Source organism: Notamacropus eugenii, chromosome 4 (genome assembly GCF_028372415.1).
Source record: "Notamacropus eugenii isolate mMacEug1 chromosome 4, mMacEug1.pri_v2, whole genome shotgun sequence".
NCBI lineage: Eukaryota > Metazoa > Chordata > Mammalia > Diprotodontia > Macropodidae > Notamacropus > Notamacropus eugenii.
This window is the reverse complement of record NC_092875.1, coordinates 71,297,239-71,311,480: the sequence shown is the minus strand read 5'-3', so window position 1 is coordinate 71,311,480 and position 14,242 is coordinate 71,297,239. Positions and strand designations below refer to the sequence as shown.

The 14,242-nt window shown below is 43.6% G+C and overlaps 1 protein-coding gene across 2 annotated transcripts in view; it reads left to right on the top strand.

Annotated features, from left to right (window-relative positions):
* MAP2K2 (mitogen-activated protein kinase kinase 2) overlaps nt 1–7,233 on the top strand; it is a 37,060-nt gene extending 29,827 nt beyond the window's left edge. For both annotated transcript variants that reach the window (XM_072601804.1, XM_072601805.1), the window contains exons 9-11: nt 28–89; nt 1,461–1,506; nt 3,084–7,233. In XM_072601804.1, the coding sequence (XP_072457905.1) occupies nt 28–89; nt 1,461–1,506; nt 3,084–3,194 (219 nt within the window). In that variant the 3' untranslated portion in view covers nt 3,195–7,233. The remainder of the gene's footprint in view (nt 1–27; nt 90–1,460; nt 1,507–3,083) is intronic.
* The last annotated feature ends 7,009 nt before the right edge of the window (nt 7,234–14,242 follow it).

Sequence of the window (14,242 nt, the reverse complement as noted above, 5' to 3'; positions counted from 1 at the left end):
TGCAGACCGATCTGTGTTCTTCCCTAGCCTCCACCTAAGTTGCCGAATGGTGTTTTCACACAAGATTTCCAGGAGTTTGTAAATAAATGGTAAGTTCCTCAAATCCATTGCATCAGTATGGTTTCCTTGTTAGAGCTGGGTGCCAGTTTGTCAGCCTGTCAGGCAGGCATCCTGTCTGTCGCCTGAGACCTGCCCACACTCCTTACCATCGATCCAGAGAGAGCAGTTGCTTCTTGATTCTGGGATGACTCTCTTAGTTTCAGACAGCTCTAAACCTGCTAGCCAAGAGTCCTGTTGGGAGTTAGGGATTTGGTAAGATGCCTAGGTCTCTCTTCCCACAGTTGCTTGAGGTCACAATCATTTCACACTTTAACCAGAGATTGAAGGCCTAGAGAGTTCATGCTTTTAGTCCAGAGTCATCATCTGCACCTTAGAAATAGCTGGTTTTCCTCCTGTTTGAAAAGTTAGTGAGGTCTAAGGGATCTAGATGACAATTGAACTTATCCCAAAAGACCTATAATTCCACATATTCTAAAGAAGACCCTTCTGAGAACGTTTCTTAGATAACAAGACTCGTGGTCCTCTTTCAGTCTTAGAGAATGACTAGAGTTTCTTTGTTCACTTCAGCATAGTCATTTGGGGGAAAGGGGTGTTTCTTCGTGGGAAAATGCCTTTGGGGATCAAGGAGCGATCATAATGATTGACTGTTCAGTCTAAAGAAAGGGTTGACTATTTTTACTGCTGCCTGCAAATAATTCAGACCCTTGTAAGTCTGTCCTCACTTTGAGAACTCTGCATAGCCTAACAGCAGAAATCACTACTTGAGATGAGCAATTGGGCCAGTAGCTATTTGCCAGACATCTTGTGTTTTAAATTTCAACTGTTTTCATTTGCTCTGTTATTTGGAAAAGGTAGGTAAAGGCAAATTAATCTGGTTGTTTTCATCTAAGCAACTTTGAGTATAAAATTTTTATAATTAGGCAAGTTATTACTTACCATCATTTTGTCCTTTCTTTGAATAGCTATTTGGAGTCTGTAGTCAGTTTTGCTTTTAGGATAAAGCTTTCGTTTTGTAACTATGATACCCCATTTTGAGAAGGGAGTTATCATTAAAAATGTAGCTGAGGTTGTTAACTAAAGTTCCTGTGAGGACACAGGGTGGGAATTTCCCTCCCTTTTCCCTTCCCTATCCCCCCTTCTGGGATCACTTCCTGTTTTCAGACCCTAGCCCTTCCCTGCCTTTAGGGGGTCCTGCCCTCCAAACCCTCGTAACATGCTGGGGCCCCTCACCCAAAGGCAGCTCTGCACAGCTGCTGCAGAACAGGTTTTGTTCTTTGAGGTCAGGTTTCCTGATACACCAAATTCTAGGATAATACAGCTAAGTGAAAGTAGGTTTGGAAAGAATAACTGACCAGTCTTTTTTCTCCCTCTTTCTATTTCTCTCCTTCATAAAATACCAGCTTAATTAAAAACCCAGCTGAGAGGGCAGATCTGAAGATGCTGATGGTAGGTATCTGATTCAGGTTGGGGAGGAAGAATGGCAACTTTCAGGGTTTTAGGATGGGAGTTCTTAATGGGCATAGAGTCTTGCCATTAGGTTCTTACCCCCATCCTGGAGTGTTTCTATTCCCCGAGCAAAAGAGATCCAAGAAAAGTCAGGCTCTACCCTCTGACAGAGTGCTTTATTGTATACAAGCAGAAGACCCAGTCAGGACTCTTCACCCTTTTCTACTTTCCAAATCAGGCATAATTCAGGCTAATTCCTTAGGATGTGAGCCTAAAACTAAGGCCTGGCTTTGAGAGTGTCCTTGTTCTGAAGGATGACTCCTGGATTAGTTGAGGAAGTCACTGTATCTGTGTTCTTTCGACTTGGAGCAATCAAACTATTGAACAGTGATATGAGTTTGATTACTGACAAAATTTCTAAACGTATTTTTGAATGGATATTGTGGGCATTTCTAAAGGGAAGCAGTTCTCATTAAGTGCCAACTGGTGTTGTTGAAAAACAGATCATAACAAATGAACTTCCAAAGAATCTGCTGATCTAGTCAACAGTAGGCGGGAGTTAGGAAGAGGCAGACTCAGACCCAGTGTGAAGGACTACTGCTGCCCAGAAGTCGGTGCACCTCAGGGGTCGTTGGTTTCCCTGTCACTGCAGAACTTCAAGTTGACGCTGCGATTAGAGAGGAGATTCCTCTTCTGGAATGGATGGCCCTCTGAGATGGAACTGAAGAGCCCTGAGCCTGATTTTTCAGACTCTGAGCCATTCAGCTTTTCACCTTACCTCAGTTTCTCCCCTTAAGTATTTATAAAGTCAAGTTATCCCAAGCATGCTCAGGGAGGTCAATGTGTTCTTTGCCTTGCTTTTCCCTTTTTCTGTCCCCCTACAGAAGAGTCAGCTGAGGTCCAGTTAGTAGAGTCAGCTTGCCCGGGCATTGGCATTCTCTGAAGGCCTGTTCCCTTGATTAACCTTGGTGCTTATGTTCTTGGTAACTGTCTTCCCTCAATAGAAGCTCTGTAGTATGACGGTACCTGCTGATCTGACCCCACATGTTTAGCTCCCATATTCCTATCAGCCTGGGGAGCTAGTCTTCATGTGTTTGACAAAAGCATGAGGGGGTCCCCCATTTGCCCCACTCAGCCCAGATTCTTTTCATTTCCATTTGCCGAATCCTGCCCCTTTTGTAGCATGAAATAGTGGAAAAAACACCATCAAGGGATTCAGGTATCAGTCCCACTCAGCTTGGTCCTTAGTGTTTCCATCTACGAAATGAAAGGAAAAATGTAGATTTCTTTACAATTTTTATGATTTTTTTTTTCCTCTTTAGACTTTTTATTGTTGATGGTATTGAAGATGGGGCGTTAGAGGAGGCCCTCCGTGCCCTAGTTGATTTTTAAGACTTAAATGACCAATGAATTTTTAATCTGTGTCAGGTGAGGGCGTTTCCACTCCAGGAATTCTTTATACTGATGATAATCAGTCTGACAAAGAAAGAAAGAAAGAAAGAGACAGAGAGTCTTAGTTTGACCCTGTGAGCCAAAGGCTTGTTAGATTTATTAATGTCATTCATTTGTTCTTTCAGAATCACACTTTTATCAAGCGTTCGGAAGTGGAAGAAGTGGATTTTGCAGGCTGGTTATGTAAAACTCTGAGGTTAAACCAGCCCAGCACTCCCACACGCACTGCCATGTGATGGTGAAGCAGGCTGTCCTGTGTCCATCGTCTGGCTCCCTGTCCATCACTGTTTCCTGCCCTTTGGGCTAAAGACAATCTCCTCCCCAGTTCCTCTCTCCCTCCCCACTCCTTGCCCCACCTCCCCCCTCCATCCTCCATCTCCCTTCCCTATTCGGACCCTGACCTGGACAACACCATCGCAGGAAATGTCTGTCGCCCCTTCTGAACAAGCCAAAACCAGCTTGCTTTGTTTTGTTAAGTCTCCTGCACGCCCACTGCAGTCCAGTGCAGCTCTTTCTCTGATATTTGGCAATTGTGGTGCTCCTGTTGTTCACTTAGGGTTTTTTAAAAAGGAAAAAAAAAGAGACAGGGGAACCAAACTGTGTATATCATGCTTGCCCTCCTCCGTTGGGTGTTTGTCCTTCCTTTTAATCCCCAGGTTGAGGGACTTACTGAAGCCCAGTCCTAGAAGTCTGTAGACCGCTGAGTGGTAGAACCAGGTGGAAGGAGGAGGAAGGGTGGCATTCAGAGATCGATTTGGCCTTTTTGAAAAGGACTTTGTAAAACCTAAGTGTTAGCTTGTTGTGCATGCCAAAGAAAGGGCATTGCCTGTTGGTTTTCAGGGGTCACCTGCCCCGTGTTCCTGTACTACCCTGTGGTGGTTTTGATCATGTTAGAAGGTGTCAGAATCAATGAAAATTATTTGAATTAGAGAAACAGTAAGACCCCTATTCCCTCCTCTACCCCCCAGATTCTCTTTCTCTCCTCATTCTGGGCTTGGTAGCAAAGATTTTTAGCAGGTGTTCAGGAGCAGGTCTTGACTCCTTGACCTTTCCCAGCCTACTTTGACTCTGCTTCTCTTGCGCAGTACACACACAAAGACCTCAAGTGATTCACACTCAGCCAGATGGAATTTAGATCTGCTGCAGCTTGGGACCCAGTATGCCCTTACCCGGGCAAGACTGGTTTTATCTGCCCATAGTTAAAAATCATACTTAGAGTGTCAGAAATGTGATTCCTGGCCTCCCAGATGCAGTGAATGAACAAGAGATGCCCCCAACCTTCCCTAGATGGTAGACCAACTCCTTTAGTGCAGAGTCACCACTGAGGTGGCTGATTTGGCTGATAGTTGATAAGAAGAAGTGGACTCTGAGGAGTGTTTTCTGGGCTCTGATTCTTCCTGAAGATGCTGAGGTCTGAGATATTTGCATCCTTCGCTTTTTCTTAGCATAAGCCAACGTAAATCTGCCTTTGTACCAGTAGCATGCAAGTAGCTTTAAAAGAATGGTACTTGTCATGACCCAGGTGATCAGCATTTGTGTGGAGAAAAGGAAGTGAATAGTAATATTCCCAAGAATCCCTCTCCCTCCTTCCCCCTTTTTTTTAAAGTGTCTGGAAATCATGCTGTGTGCAGATCAGTTAAAGGAACTTTGGGACTGAAAAAAAGAAAGACTGGGAGGAGGGGAGGAAGAGATACCAGTGGAAAAACAGGGAGCTCTAAATGGATGAGTTTTGTATAAAAAACATTTAAATGTGATGTAAGAAAGATCTTTGTTACAGAACTGTCCAAAAATGGAATGAGCTGCTTTAGGAGTTCCTCATCCCTGAAGATCTTTGACCAAAGGCTGTACAGTTACCTGTCCTATACGTTATGGAGGGGACTTTTCAAATTATGGGTTAGACCAGATAGCACCTGAGGTCTCTTATAATCCTGTAGCCCCCTGGGTTAGGGCTCAGTGCTTTACTAGTCCCTCTATGTGACCCCTGATCCCAGAGGGTTGACTCTGCAAGTGATGTCAGGCTGCAAATCACTAAGCACACTGACTATGCCTACATACTTTTTGGGTTCTCCTTGGAAAACCACCTTGACATCCCCCTCTGAAACATTTCCAAGTTCTCCTCTTCCCAGTACAAAGGAGAGGCTACTTTTATTCTTAATATGATTTTGACAGGTAACTAGAACACTTATTCTGGTTTTTGTCCTTCAGGGACTGAAGTATATACAGTGTTTGCAGGTTTTAAAAACAAACCTCTCCCAAGTTCTCAAGCTGCTGTTGTGCAGGTAACCAGGTTCCCTTAGGAGCATCCCTCAGAAGGGAGGCCTGACGTCTATAGGACTGGTCTATGCATTGTTAACACATGCTTGAGTTTAAGAGCATTGAGCTTTTCTCTCTCCTCAACAGAAGGATCAGGAATTAGGGTTAAGAGCTAGGTGAGCCTGGGCCTGAATACTGGCCTGTCCAGGCTTCCTAGGAGCAGCGGTATTATGTAATGGACAGAGGGGCCATGGGGCAGCTAGGTAGCGCAATGGATAAAGCACAGGTCCTAGGGTCCAGAGAACCAGAGTTCAGATCTCACCCTGGACACTTGTGTGGCCCTGGGCAAGTCACTTAACACCCCCCCACCCCCCACCCCCCGTTAGCACCCCCCCAAACGGAATGGAATTGATGAGTCTAAATTCAGGCTCACCGTTGTGAACTGTAGTTACTCTAAATCCTATGAAGTTCTCTGGGATGAAAGTGAGATTGTGCATTGCATAGGCTCTGGATTAACTGGGGTTCAGCAGAAGTCAGTCCGCATCTGACCCTGTGCTGTTGCTTAGGCCCTCATGCTTAGAATCTGAGCATTGGAAGTGGCTGAACCTCCCCCTGCTGGGCCGTCTACTGGAGCAAACTTAATTCTGGGGAGGAGGGAGAGATTTGGCTTTTCATTCAGTTTGAGTCTGATTTAAAACCTGAAGCACTGAGTTGATCAGGCAGGAACTGAGTTCTCACTGGAGCCCTGGGGGAGGAGGGTGCAGGGAGACCAACAGGACGCCAGAGACTTGTCGGTGTGGCGTGTGCTTCATGGAAGCAGAATGGTTATTACTCTTCTCTTCCCTTCCCCTTTGGTGCCTCAGTTTCCTCATCTGTAAAATGGGGATAATAATACTTGCACTACCTACCTCACAGGGTTGTTGTGGGGAAAGTGCTTTGTAAAACTTAAAGCACTATAGAAATGTGAGTTATTATTCCTGTCCCCACTCCCTCAAAAAAATCCCCCAACTTTATTGTCCTTTAATCTGCAACTCATAGTTCTGTTAGATCTGTCAGAAAGGGAGGGGCTTTCAATGGGGACTAATTGCTACTGGCACATGGCTGTCTGAAGTCCAGAAGAGGCATGGACTGTCCATTAACAGGTTGGCAAAGTGTGATAACAAAGGGGTGCCCTTTTTTGCCTTCTCATCCCCATCATGCTGCTGATTTTGTGATTCACATATGCTGGTGTGTGTGGTTTGTTTTTTAAGAAAATTATAATGGATTGTGCTTTTATTTTGTTTATTTAGTTTGCAATGATACTAGCCCAGAAAACCTTTAACTTTTGCCCAGGAATTTTAGGTAGGCTGCAGTGCTACCTCAGTCTTTGTAGAAGCTGGAAGACCTACTGTCTCTCCCACAGATCTGAATTCATTCCAGTTTCTTTCCCATATTGAATAAGGTCACCTTTACCTTTTAGTGAGAGCTTCTGCCTTCCCAGACCCAAAGGACAGCATTGAAGCCCTCTCTAGTGCCTGGGGAGAGCACCCCAGGCACTCAAATCTGATGGACATTTTAATCGGGAATTGGATGTTAAAACTGGTTAACTTCGGGGAGGGGAGGAGGAAAGTAAATTGTTAATCTCCTAAATTTGAGGATTCTTGATTTTAAGTATTTGGGGGCTTAGAGATTGAAAATCTTGTACAGACATGGGATGAGGAGAGGTTTTTCTAAAATATGAATGAACCTGTGCAATTGTGTGATTGAAATGACTACTGGTGTCTAGGGTTGTATGGATCTAGACCCACCTGGGAATTTTGAAACTCACAACTAGTTGTGAGGATTTTATTTTAAAAATTAGGTCAGAAACTCCAGTCCTAAAACTATATTATCATGGGGTTGGTTCCACCCCACCCCGCAGTTGTTGCTATTTTTTTTGTGCTTGGTTTTGAAGGGAAAGGAGAAAGTGTATTAAACGTTTTGTTGGTGCAAATTTTTTTTTAACTCGATATTTTCATCTTAAATAAATGGCACTTTACATGATCAGATGTGGTTTCCTTTTAAGTCTCAAATGGATGGATAAGGTTGGCAAGTGTCTGTCCCTAGTCTCATTTAAAATACAATTTCCTTGGTTTATACCCTGGCAGAGGCTCGATGTAATACTCAAACTGAAATGTCCCCATTTCAACTGTTTTTCCTTTTTAATGTTGCTTGTACTCAGGAACTGTAAAAGAATTACATAGTTTAATGAAAACACCAGGAACCTCAGCTTTCTCCCATTCAATTGACAGCAGCCTGTCAAATGAGCATGAGGGGGTCAGTAATTGGCAGATTAGGTCCCAGAACCCTGATGCTCTCTGGGAACAAGTGACATCTCATACTTTCCTGTTAAAGAAGGGAGCCCACCGTAATGGACTCAGAAAGGCTGTTTTCAAGTTCTCCCTGAAAGAAAATTGGAATTAATATTCTTGGTTGTGGTCCCATCACTCCTCTCATTCTCAGTTTCTTCATTTGTTAAAGCTCTTAATATTTGTACCCTGAGAGGATGGCTGCTTTGGAATTGCAGTAACAGCCCTTTGAAGTTTCTAAAGCACTTTTCCTTACCCTGTGAGGGAGGGAGAGTATATTCTTATTTTACAGATGGGAAAACTAAGGATGAGGCTTGGTCAACATCCAACAATTTGGAAAACAGGGATGTGAATCCGGGTTTTTTGTTTGTCTTTGCTTAAATCCAGGGTTCTTTGTACTGCAATGAATTCCCTGCTTTGGATATTAATATCCAAGATGATCATAGACTTTAGAGCGGGAAGGGATTTGGGAGTCATTTCATTCCATCCTCTCTTGGTAACTAACAGTTGAGGAAATAGGCCTAGAAGGGGGAGGAAACCCACCAGGTTCTCCAGGCAGCAAACAGCACAGACCTAGGTCCTCAAATTCCAGATTTACAGCTCTTTTCACAATACTACCTACTCTGCCTCCCTCTGTCTAGCTGAATTCTCCTCTCTGAATTGGCTGAACAGAAGGTTGTCGTGAAAACTAGGGTGGGGCAGGGAAAAAAAAAGATCAGCAAGACCGGTGGGATGTTTTGAGGTTTTTAGATAGAAATCTGTTTCAGCGCCTTGTCATCACAGCATGGAAGCTACTCAAGACTGCCCCTTTCCCTACAATGAGAAGGTACCCAGAGAGAATCAGTGACTGAGGAGTCTCAGCAGCGTAAGTAACTACCCCTTAGAAGAACAAGGTCCCTGTATACGGAGATGGCCATTGCCACTGATGACAGCACAGGGTGAAACTCGTGAGTGTCAAGAGCAAGGGGGAACCTGGACTGGAAATGGAGCTAACAATTTCGTAGAGCTAGAAATCTACTTTACCCCTAACATTTTACAGGTGGGGAAACTGAGGCAGGGGCGGAAATAATTTACTCACAGTTATAGTCACTGCTGTTCAGCTACAAGTTCTTGTTTATTTCCTGACTCCTAGCACCAAGCTGGTTCCTGTAAAGAATTCTGGCCCAGCGAATAGATAATTCTGTTATTTTCACAAAGAATGGTTGGGGGAAGGGGTGGGGAGGGGGTTGGAGAAAGAAGGGAGAAAGGAAAGGGGAGAGGAGAGAGGAAGGGGGGAGAGGGAGTGGTAGAGAGACGAAGAGAAGGAGGAGGGAGAGACTGGGAGGAGAAAGGAAGAAGAGTGCAGAGACTGGTATTCTGAGGGGACGATAGAGCATTCCAGCCTTTGGGTAAATTGTCTAGGACGCTTCAGACAGGTGACTTGCTCAAGGACTTCAGCCAGAATTCTATGGAGACTGAAAAGGGTGTGCTCAGCAGACGCCCCACAAATGCCTGCGCTGCACACAAGGGACGTGAGTAGTAGTCATGGGCCCAAGTTTAATCAAGTTCCTGGGGAAGAAGTGGTAGGCTTTCCCAGAAGCCTGGCTAGTGGAGTGGGGAGGGGGAGGGCCCAGGAGGAAGCGAGTTTAAACTGCCGCGTGGGTCAAAGTGAAACTAATCCGCCCCACAATGGAGGCTCCGAGGCCCTGCCAGGGAGAGGCCACTTCAGTGTTGTTAAGGGCTTGAACACGGAACCAGAAGCTTCAGAACCATAGAAAACATGACTAACCCAGCCACAGGACCGAGCCAGACGATGCCTGGGCTGCCAGAGAACTGAGAAATCAGTTTTTCTCTCCTCCTACCGACGAGCTAAGGTTCAGCAGAGAAATGACTCGTTCAAGGACACACAGGCAGCCCAGAGTTCCAGGTTGACGTGGCCCAAGGTGGCCTTGTTCGGCGGCAGCGTGCGCTAACAAAACCCTAGGCCTTTGCTGGCATTACCTCGAATTCAGCCAAGCTCCTAGGGGAAGAAACGTCATTGGTTTCTCAGGGCACTGGGAGAGTGCCACTGGGGATGAGCTGTGCTAGATTTAAGAGCTGATGGGTGTCTAACTTGAGCAGCAGGCCTGGTGGGTGGAAGGTGCTGCTAGGGTGAAGCTTCCGGCTTTGTAATTGTCATCCCCAGGGCAGCAGGGTTGGGCCCTGGGGAAGGAGGGGCTTGGGAAGCGGGGGCAGAGGGAGGGGCCCTGGGAGACCAGAGTCCCAAGGGCTTGGGGGTGGGGGGGGGGCTGACTTTCCGATCAAAAGAACAGCAGCCATGTATTTCTGTAGCATTATGCGATTTAGACCTGGGAGAGCCTGGGAAAGCATCCCCTTCATTTTTCATTTGGCAAGTACAAAAACAGGCCTAGAGAGAAGTGGCTTGTCTGAGGTCACACAGCTAGTGAAGATGGCAGTAGAACCCAGGTTCTTTGACCCCCAAGTCCAATGTGCTGCCTCATGAAATATGAGAGAGGTGACGGACACTCATTGAAACTGAACATAGAACATTAGAATTAGGAGAGAATCCTGAGAACACAATGTCTGAGGTGGGGAGGACTTTAAAGGACATTATCCTTCTTTTACAGATGGAGAAACTGAGGTCTGAGAGATAAAGTGATTTGCCTAATGCTAGAAAATTGTGGAGGCAACTAGATGGCTCAGTGGGCAGAGCACTGGCCCTGGAGTCAGGAAGATTTGTTGTGTGACCCTGGACAAGTCACTTAACCTTTATTTGCCTTAATATACTGGAGGAAGAAATGGGAAACCACTTCAGTATCTTTGCCAAGAAGGCTGCATGTGAGGTTACCAAGAGTCAGACATGACTGAATAACTGAACGCCAACAACATTGAGAAATTAAGGCATTTCCCCGCTCTCCAGAGGCTAGGGGTGATAAACAGTCAGGTCTGGGCTAATGGAGGAGCAAGGACAGCTCAAAGCAGCAACTGATTCAGGAGGCCTTTCTCCTTGGTTTGGGAATGTGTTGTCCTACCTTTTGAATTACCTTTTTAATTGTGTTTTCAACAAAATAATAATATCCGGCACTTAGATAACACTTAAAATTTTTCAAAGCTCTTTATGTGTTTTCTCATTTTGTTTGATATGTACAAATGCTTGTACACTTCTCAATTCTGTTTAACTTCCTTTAACCTGCACCCAGGTACCCTGAAAAAATGAGCTAAGATCCTGGAAAACTGAGGTTATGGAACAAAGAGATTCATTTAGCATTAAACCAAAACTTTTAGAGTGACTCACTGTAAGAGATAGTAGCAGGAAGAAAGAAGTATAGAAGCTTTTATTAAGGGCCTACTATGTACCAGCTGTGTGACCCTGGCAAATCACTTCATCCTGTTTGCCTCAGTTTCCTCATCTGACAAATGAGCTGGAGAAAGAAATGGCAAACCACTCCAGTATCTTTGCCAAGAAAATCTCAAATGGAGTTACAAAGATTCAGATACAACCAAAATGACTAAACAACAAAAATGTGCCATGCACTGTGCTCAGCGCTTAACAGTTGTCATGTGATCCTCACAACAATTCTATTGTTATGATCCCCATTTTATAAATGAAGAAACTGAGGCAGAGATAGAGGTTAAGAGCTCAAGGCTATGCAGCTAGTAAGTGGCTGAGGCCAGACAAGAACTTAGTTCTTCCTCACTCTAGGCCCAGCACTCTATCCAATGTGTCACCTAGCTGCCTCCAGCAGTATCTGGGCTAGGGGGTCAGGAAATCTGGGAAACCTAATTCTGCTACCTGTGTCTCTCTGACCTTGGGCAAATTATTTTCCAGATGTCTTCTGCTACTATCTCTATGATGTAGCCCTTCTTCTCACTGAGGGAAATCCCTTACATGTACAAATAATGCCATTCTAGTCAACCAGGCTCTATACCTTGGTTCCATCTTCCCTTTCTTACTCTCTTACCTGCCATATCCAATCTGTTGCCAAGGTCTGTTAGTTCCACCTTTGTGACATCTCTTCTACACTCCCCCTTTTCCTCTGACATTGCTGCCACTCACCATCTTCTGCCTAGACTACTACAATAGCCTGCCGGTGTACCTGCCTGCCTCAGGTCTCTCTCCATTTTCCAATTCAGCCCCCAAACTGATTTTCCTAAATCAAAGGTCTAACCATGTCACTCCCCTGCTCGGTAAATTCTATGGCTCCCTGTCACCTTAAGATCAAATAGAAAATTCTTAATTTTTTGCTAAGCAGCATTTAAAGCCCTTTGTAATCTGCTACTTCCTACTAACCCAAGATACTCATCTCCTGATTCTGGACATTTTCTCTAACTGTCCCTCGTGCCTGGCATGCTCTCCCTCCTCATCTCCATCTCTTGGCTTCCCTGTCTTTTTTCAAGTCCCAGCTGAAAACCCATTATCTACAGTGAGCCTTTTCTGATCCCCCTTAATTCTAGTGCCTTTCCTCTGTTGATTGTTTCTGATTTCTCCTTTCCTTATTTGTTTGAACTGTTTGCATGTTGTCTCCTGTTAGACTATGAGCTCTGTGAAAATGGTCTTTTGCCTTTCTTTGTATACCCAGTGCTTAGCAGAGAGCCTGGCACATAGTAGGTACTTAATACATGCTTATTGAGGACTGATTTCCCCTCTCCTGTCCCAATTTCCAATCATCCTCATCCATGCCACTTAGTCAGCGTCCCCATGTTCTGTAAATATCCTGGAGCTTTTGTGTTGCTATTCCAAATTTCATCATCAAGCATTTCTGATAATTAAGTAGGAAAAACTATCATCCCCGTCCAATGGAAAGAGAATGAAGGCACAGAAAGAAACACTTCTTTGTCCAAGTTCAGAGATAGATCTGAGATTAAAATGCTTCAGACATGTTTGTTGATTTGAATTTAGCATTTTAGACAATGAATCAGCAGCCACATTAATGTGGGTGCTTTAGAAATACTTTCCCATCTGATGGAATTCTGGTCAGTTAGCACCTATTATGTGCCAGGCAGTGTACTGAGGGCTGGAAGTACAAAGAAAAAACAGCCCCTGCCCTTAAGAGGATTACCATCTTCTGGGAAATAACACGAAAATAATTGGATACAAAGAAGATATATGCAGAGCAGATCAAGGGGTCTTAACCTTTTTGTCTTATGGACCCCTCTGTCAGCCTTCTGAAACCTATGCACCAAATAAAATGCATAGGATTACAAAAGAAATCCATTATGTTAAAATACAGTCACCAAGCTTCTTGTCTTTCTTTCTTTTGTGAGACAAACTGGGGTTAAGTGACTTGCTCAGGGTTACGCAGCTAGTAAATGTCAAGTATCTAAGGCTGGATTTTAACTCAGGTCGTCCTGATTCCAGGGCTGGTGCTCTATCCACTGCAACACCTAGCTCCCCACAGTTACCTGGTTAAATAAAAATAAAATAAACAAGTTCACAGGTCCCAGATTAAGGACTCCTGTAGTAGATGGAAGTCATTTGAAAGGTGAAAGAAATTAGCTGCTAAGATTTCTGTCATTCAATAAATCCTACATAGAGGAGATACCCAACACCCTACTTCTCAAACAAGTCAGTATATGTACTGATAGTCCAATTCAATAGACTTCCTGCCCCTCCAACCAAAGGTCCCCATTTGGACAATATTCATTCTTCACTTACTCTGGTTGAATCACCCATGCTAGAAAAACAATCTTTTTCTTTTTAAAAATAACTTTTTTTCAATGAACAAAAATTTTACCTTTTCTCCCTTGTACCTCCCCTAATGAAAAACAAAGAGAAATAAAATCCTTTTTAACAAATATCCATGGTTAAGTAAAACAAATTCCCACATTGGCCAAGTCCAAAAATTTATGTCTCATTCTGTACTGTCAGTCCATAGACTTTCTGTCAAGAGATGAGTAACATGTTTTCTCATGAGTCCTTTGGAAGTATGGTTGATCATTTCCTTGATCAGAGTTGTTGTTTGTCTTTATAATGTTGTTCTCTTGGTTCTGCTTACTTCACTGCATTAGTTCATAGAAGTCTTCCAAAGTTTCTCTGAAACAGTCCCCTTCATGCATTCTTTCCATCCTTTCAGATTTCTGTGTCTTTATTTTTTTTTAAATGTGTTTCAAGAAGAATAAAACTCAAAGACTTTGAACATAAGCAACAATAAAAACACTAACATGATCTCCAGATCTAATAAATGGGTTCAAGTATCTATGATTATAGGGTTTTATTTTCTTATTCCATCTGTCACTCTTTTTCTTTTTATTGGATCCTTTAATTCATGGACATTTAAAATTATGAGTTAGGTTTATATTTTCCTCTGTTTCTAATATTGGACTTTTTTTATGTTATGATTTTTCCCCTTATTCTAGTGTAAACACAGCATTATGTTCCTTCAGTTTTTTTAAGGTGGCCCTGTCCTCACTGGCTTTCTTCCCTCACCCTTGATCTCCTCTCCTCTCCTCTTGTTTATTACCATTTCCCTTTAGAGTTCTATTTATTAGTTTCTTTTTTTTCTCCTGCTTTTATCTGGTTATTTAATTTCCCCCCCTTTTTTTCCCTCTTAGTTGATCAAGTAGATTCTCCCTTTTTCTCCCTTCCTTCAACTAGTGCTGTTCATTAGTTTTAAATTTTTCTTTCTTTTTATACCTCTTTCCACAAAGGATTCCTCTCACTTTCATTCTCCATACTCTCTCCATTCTAGACCTTTATTCTCTGATTCATGACCCCTATAATTATC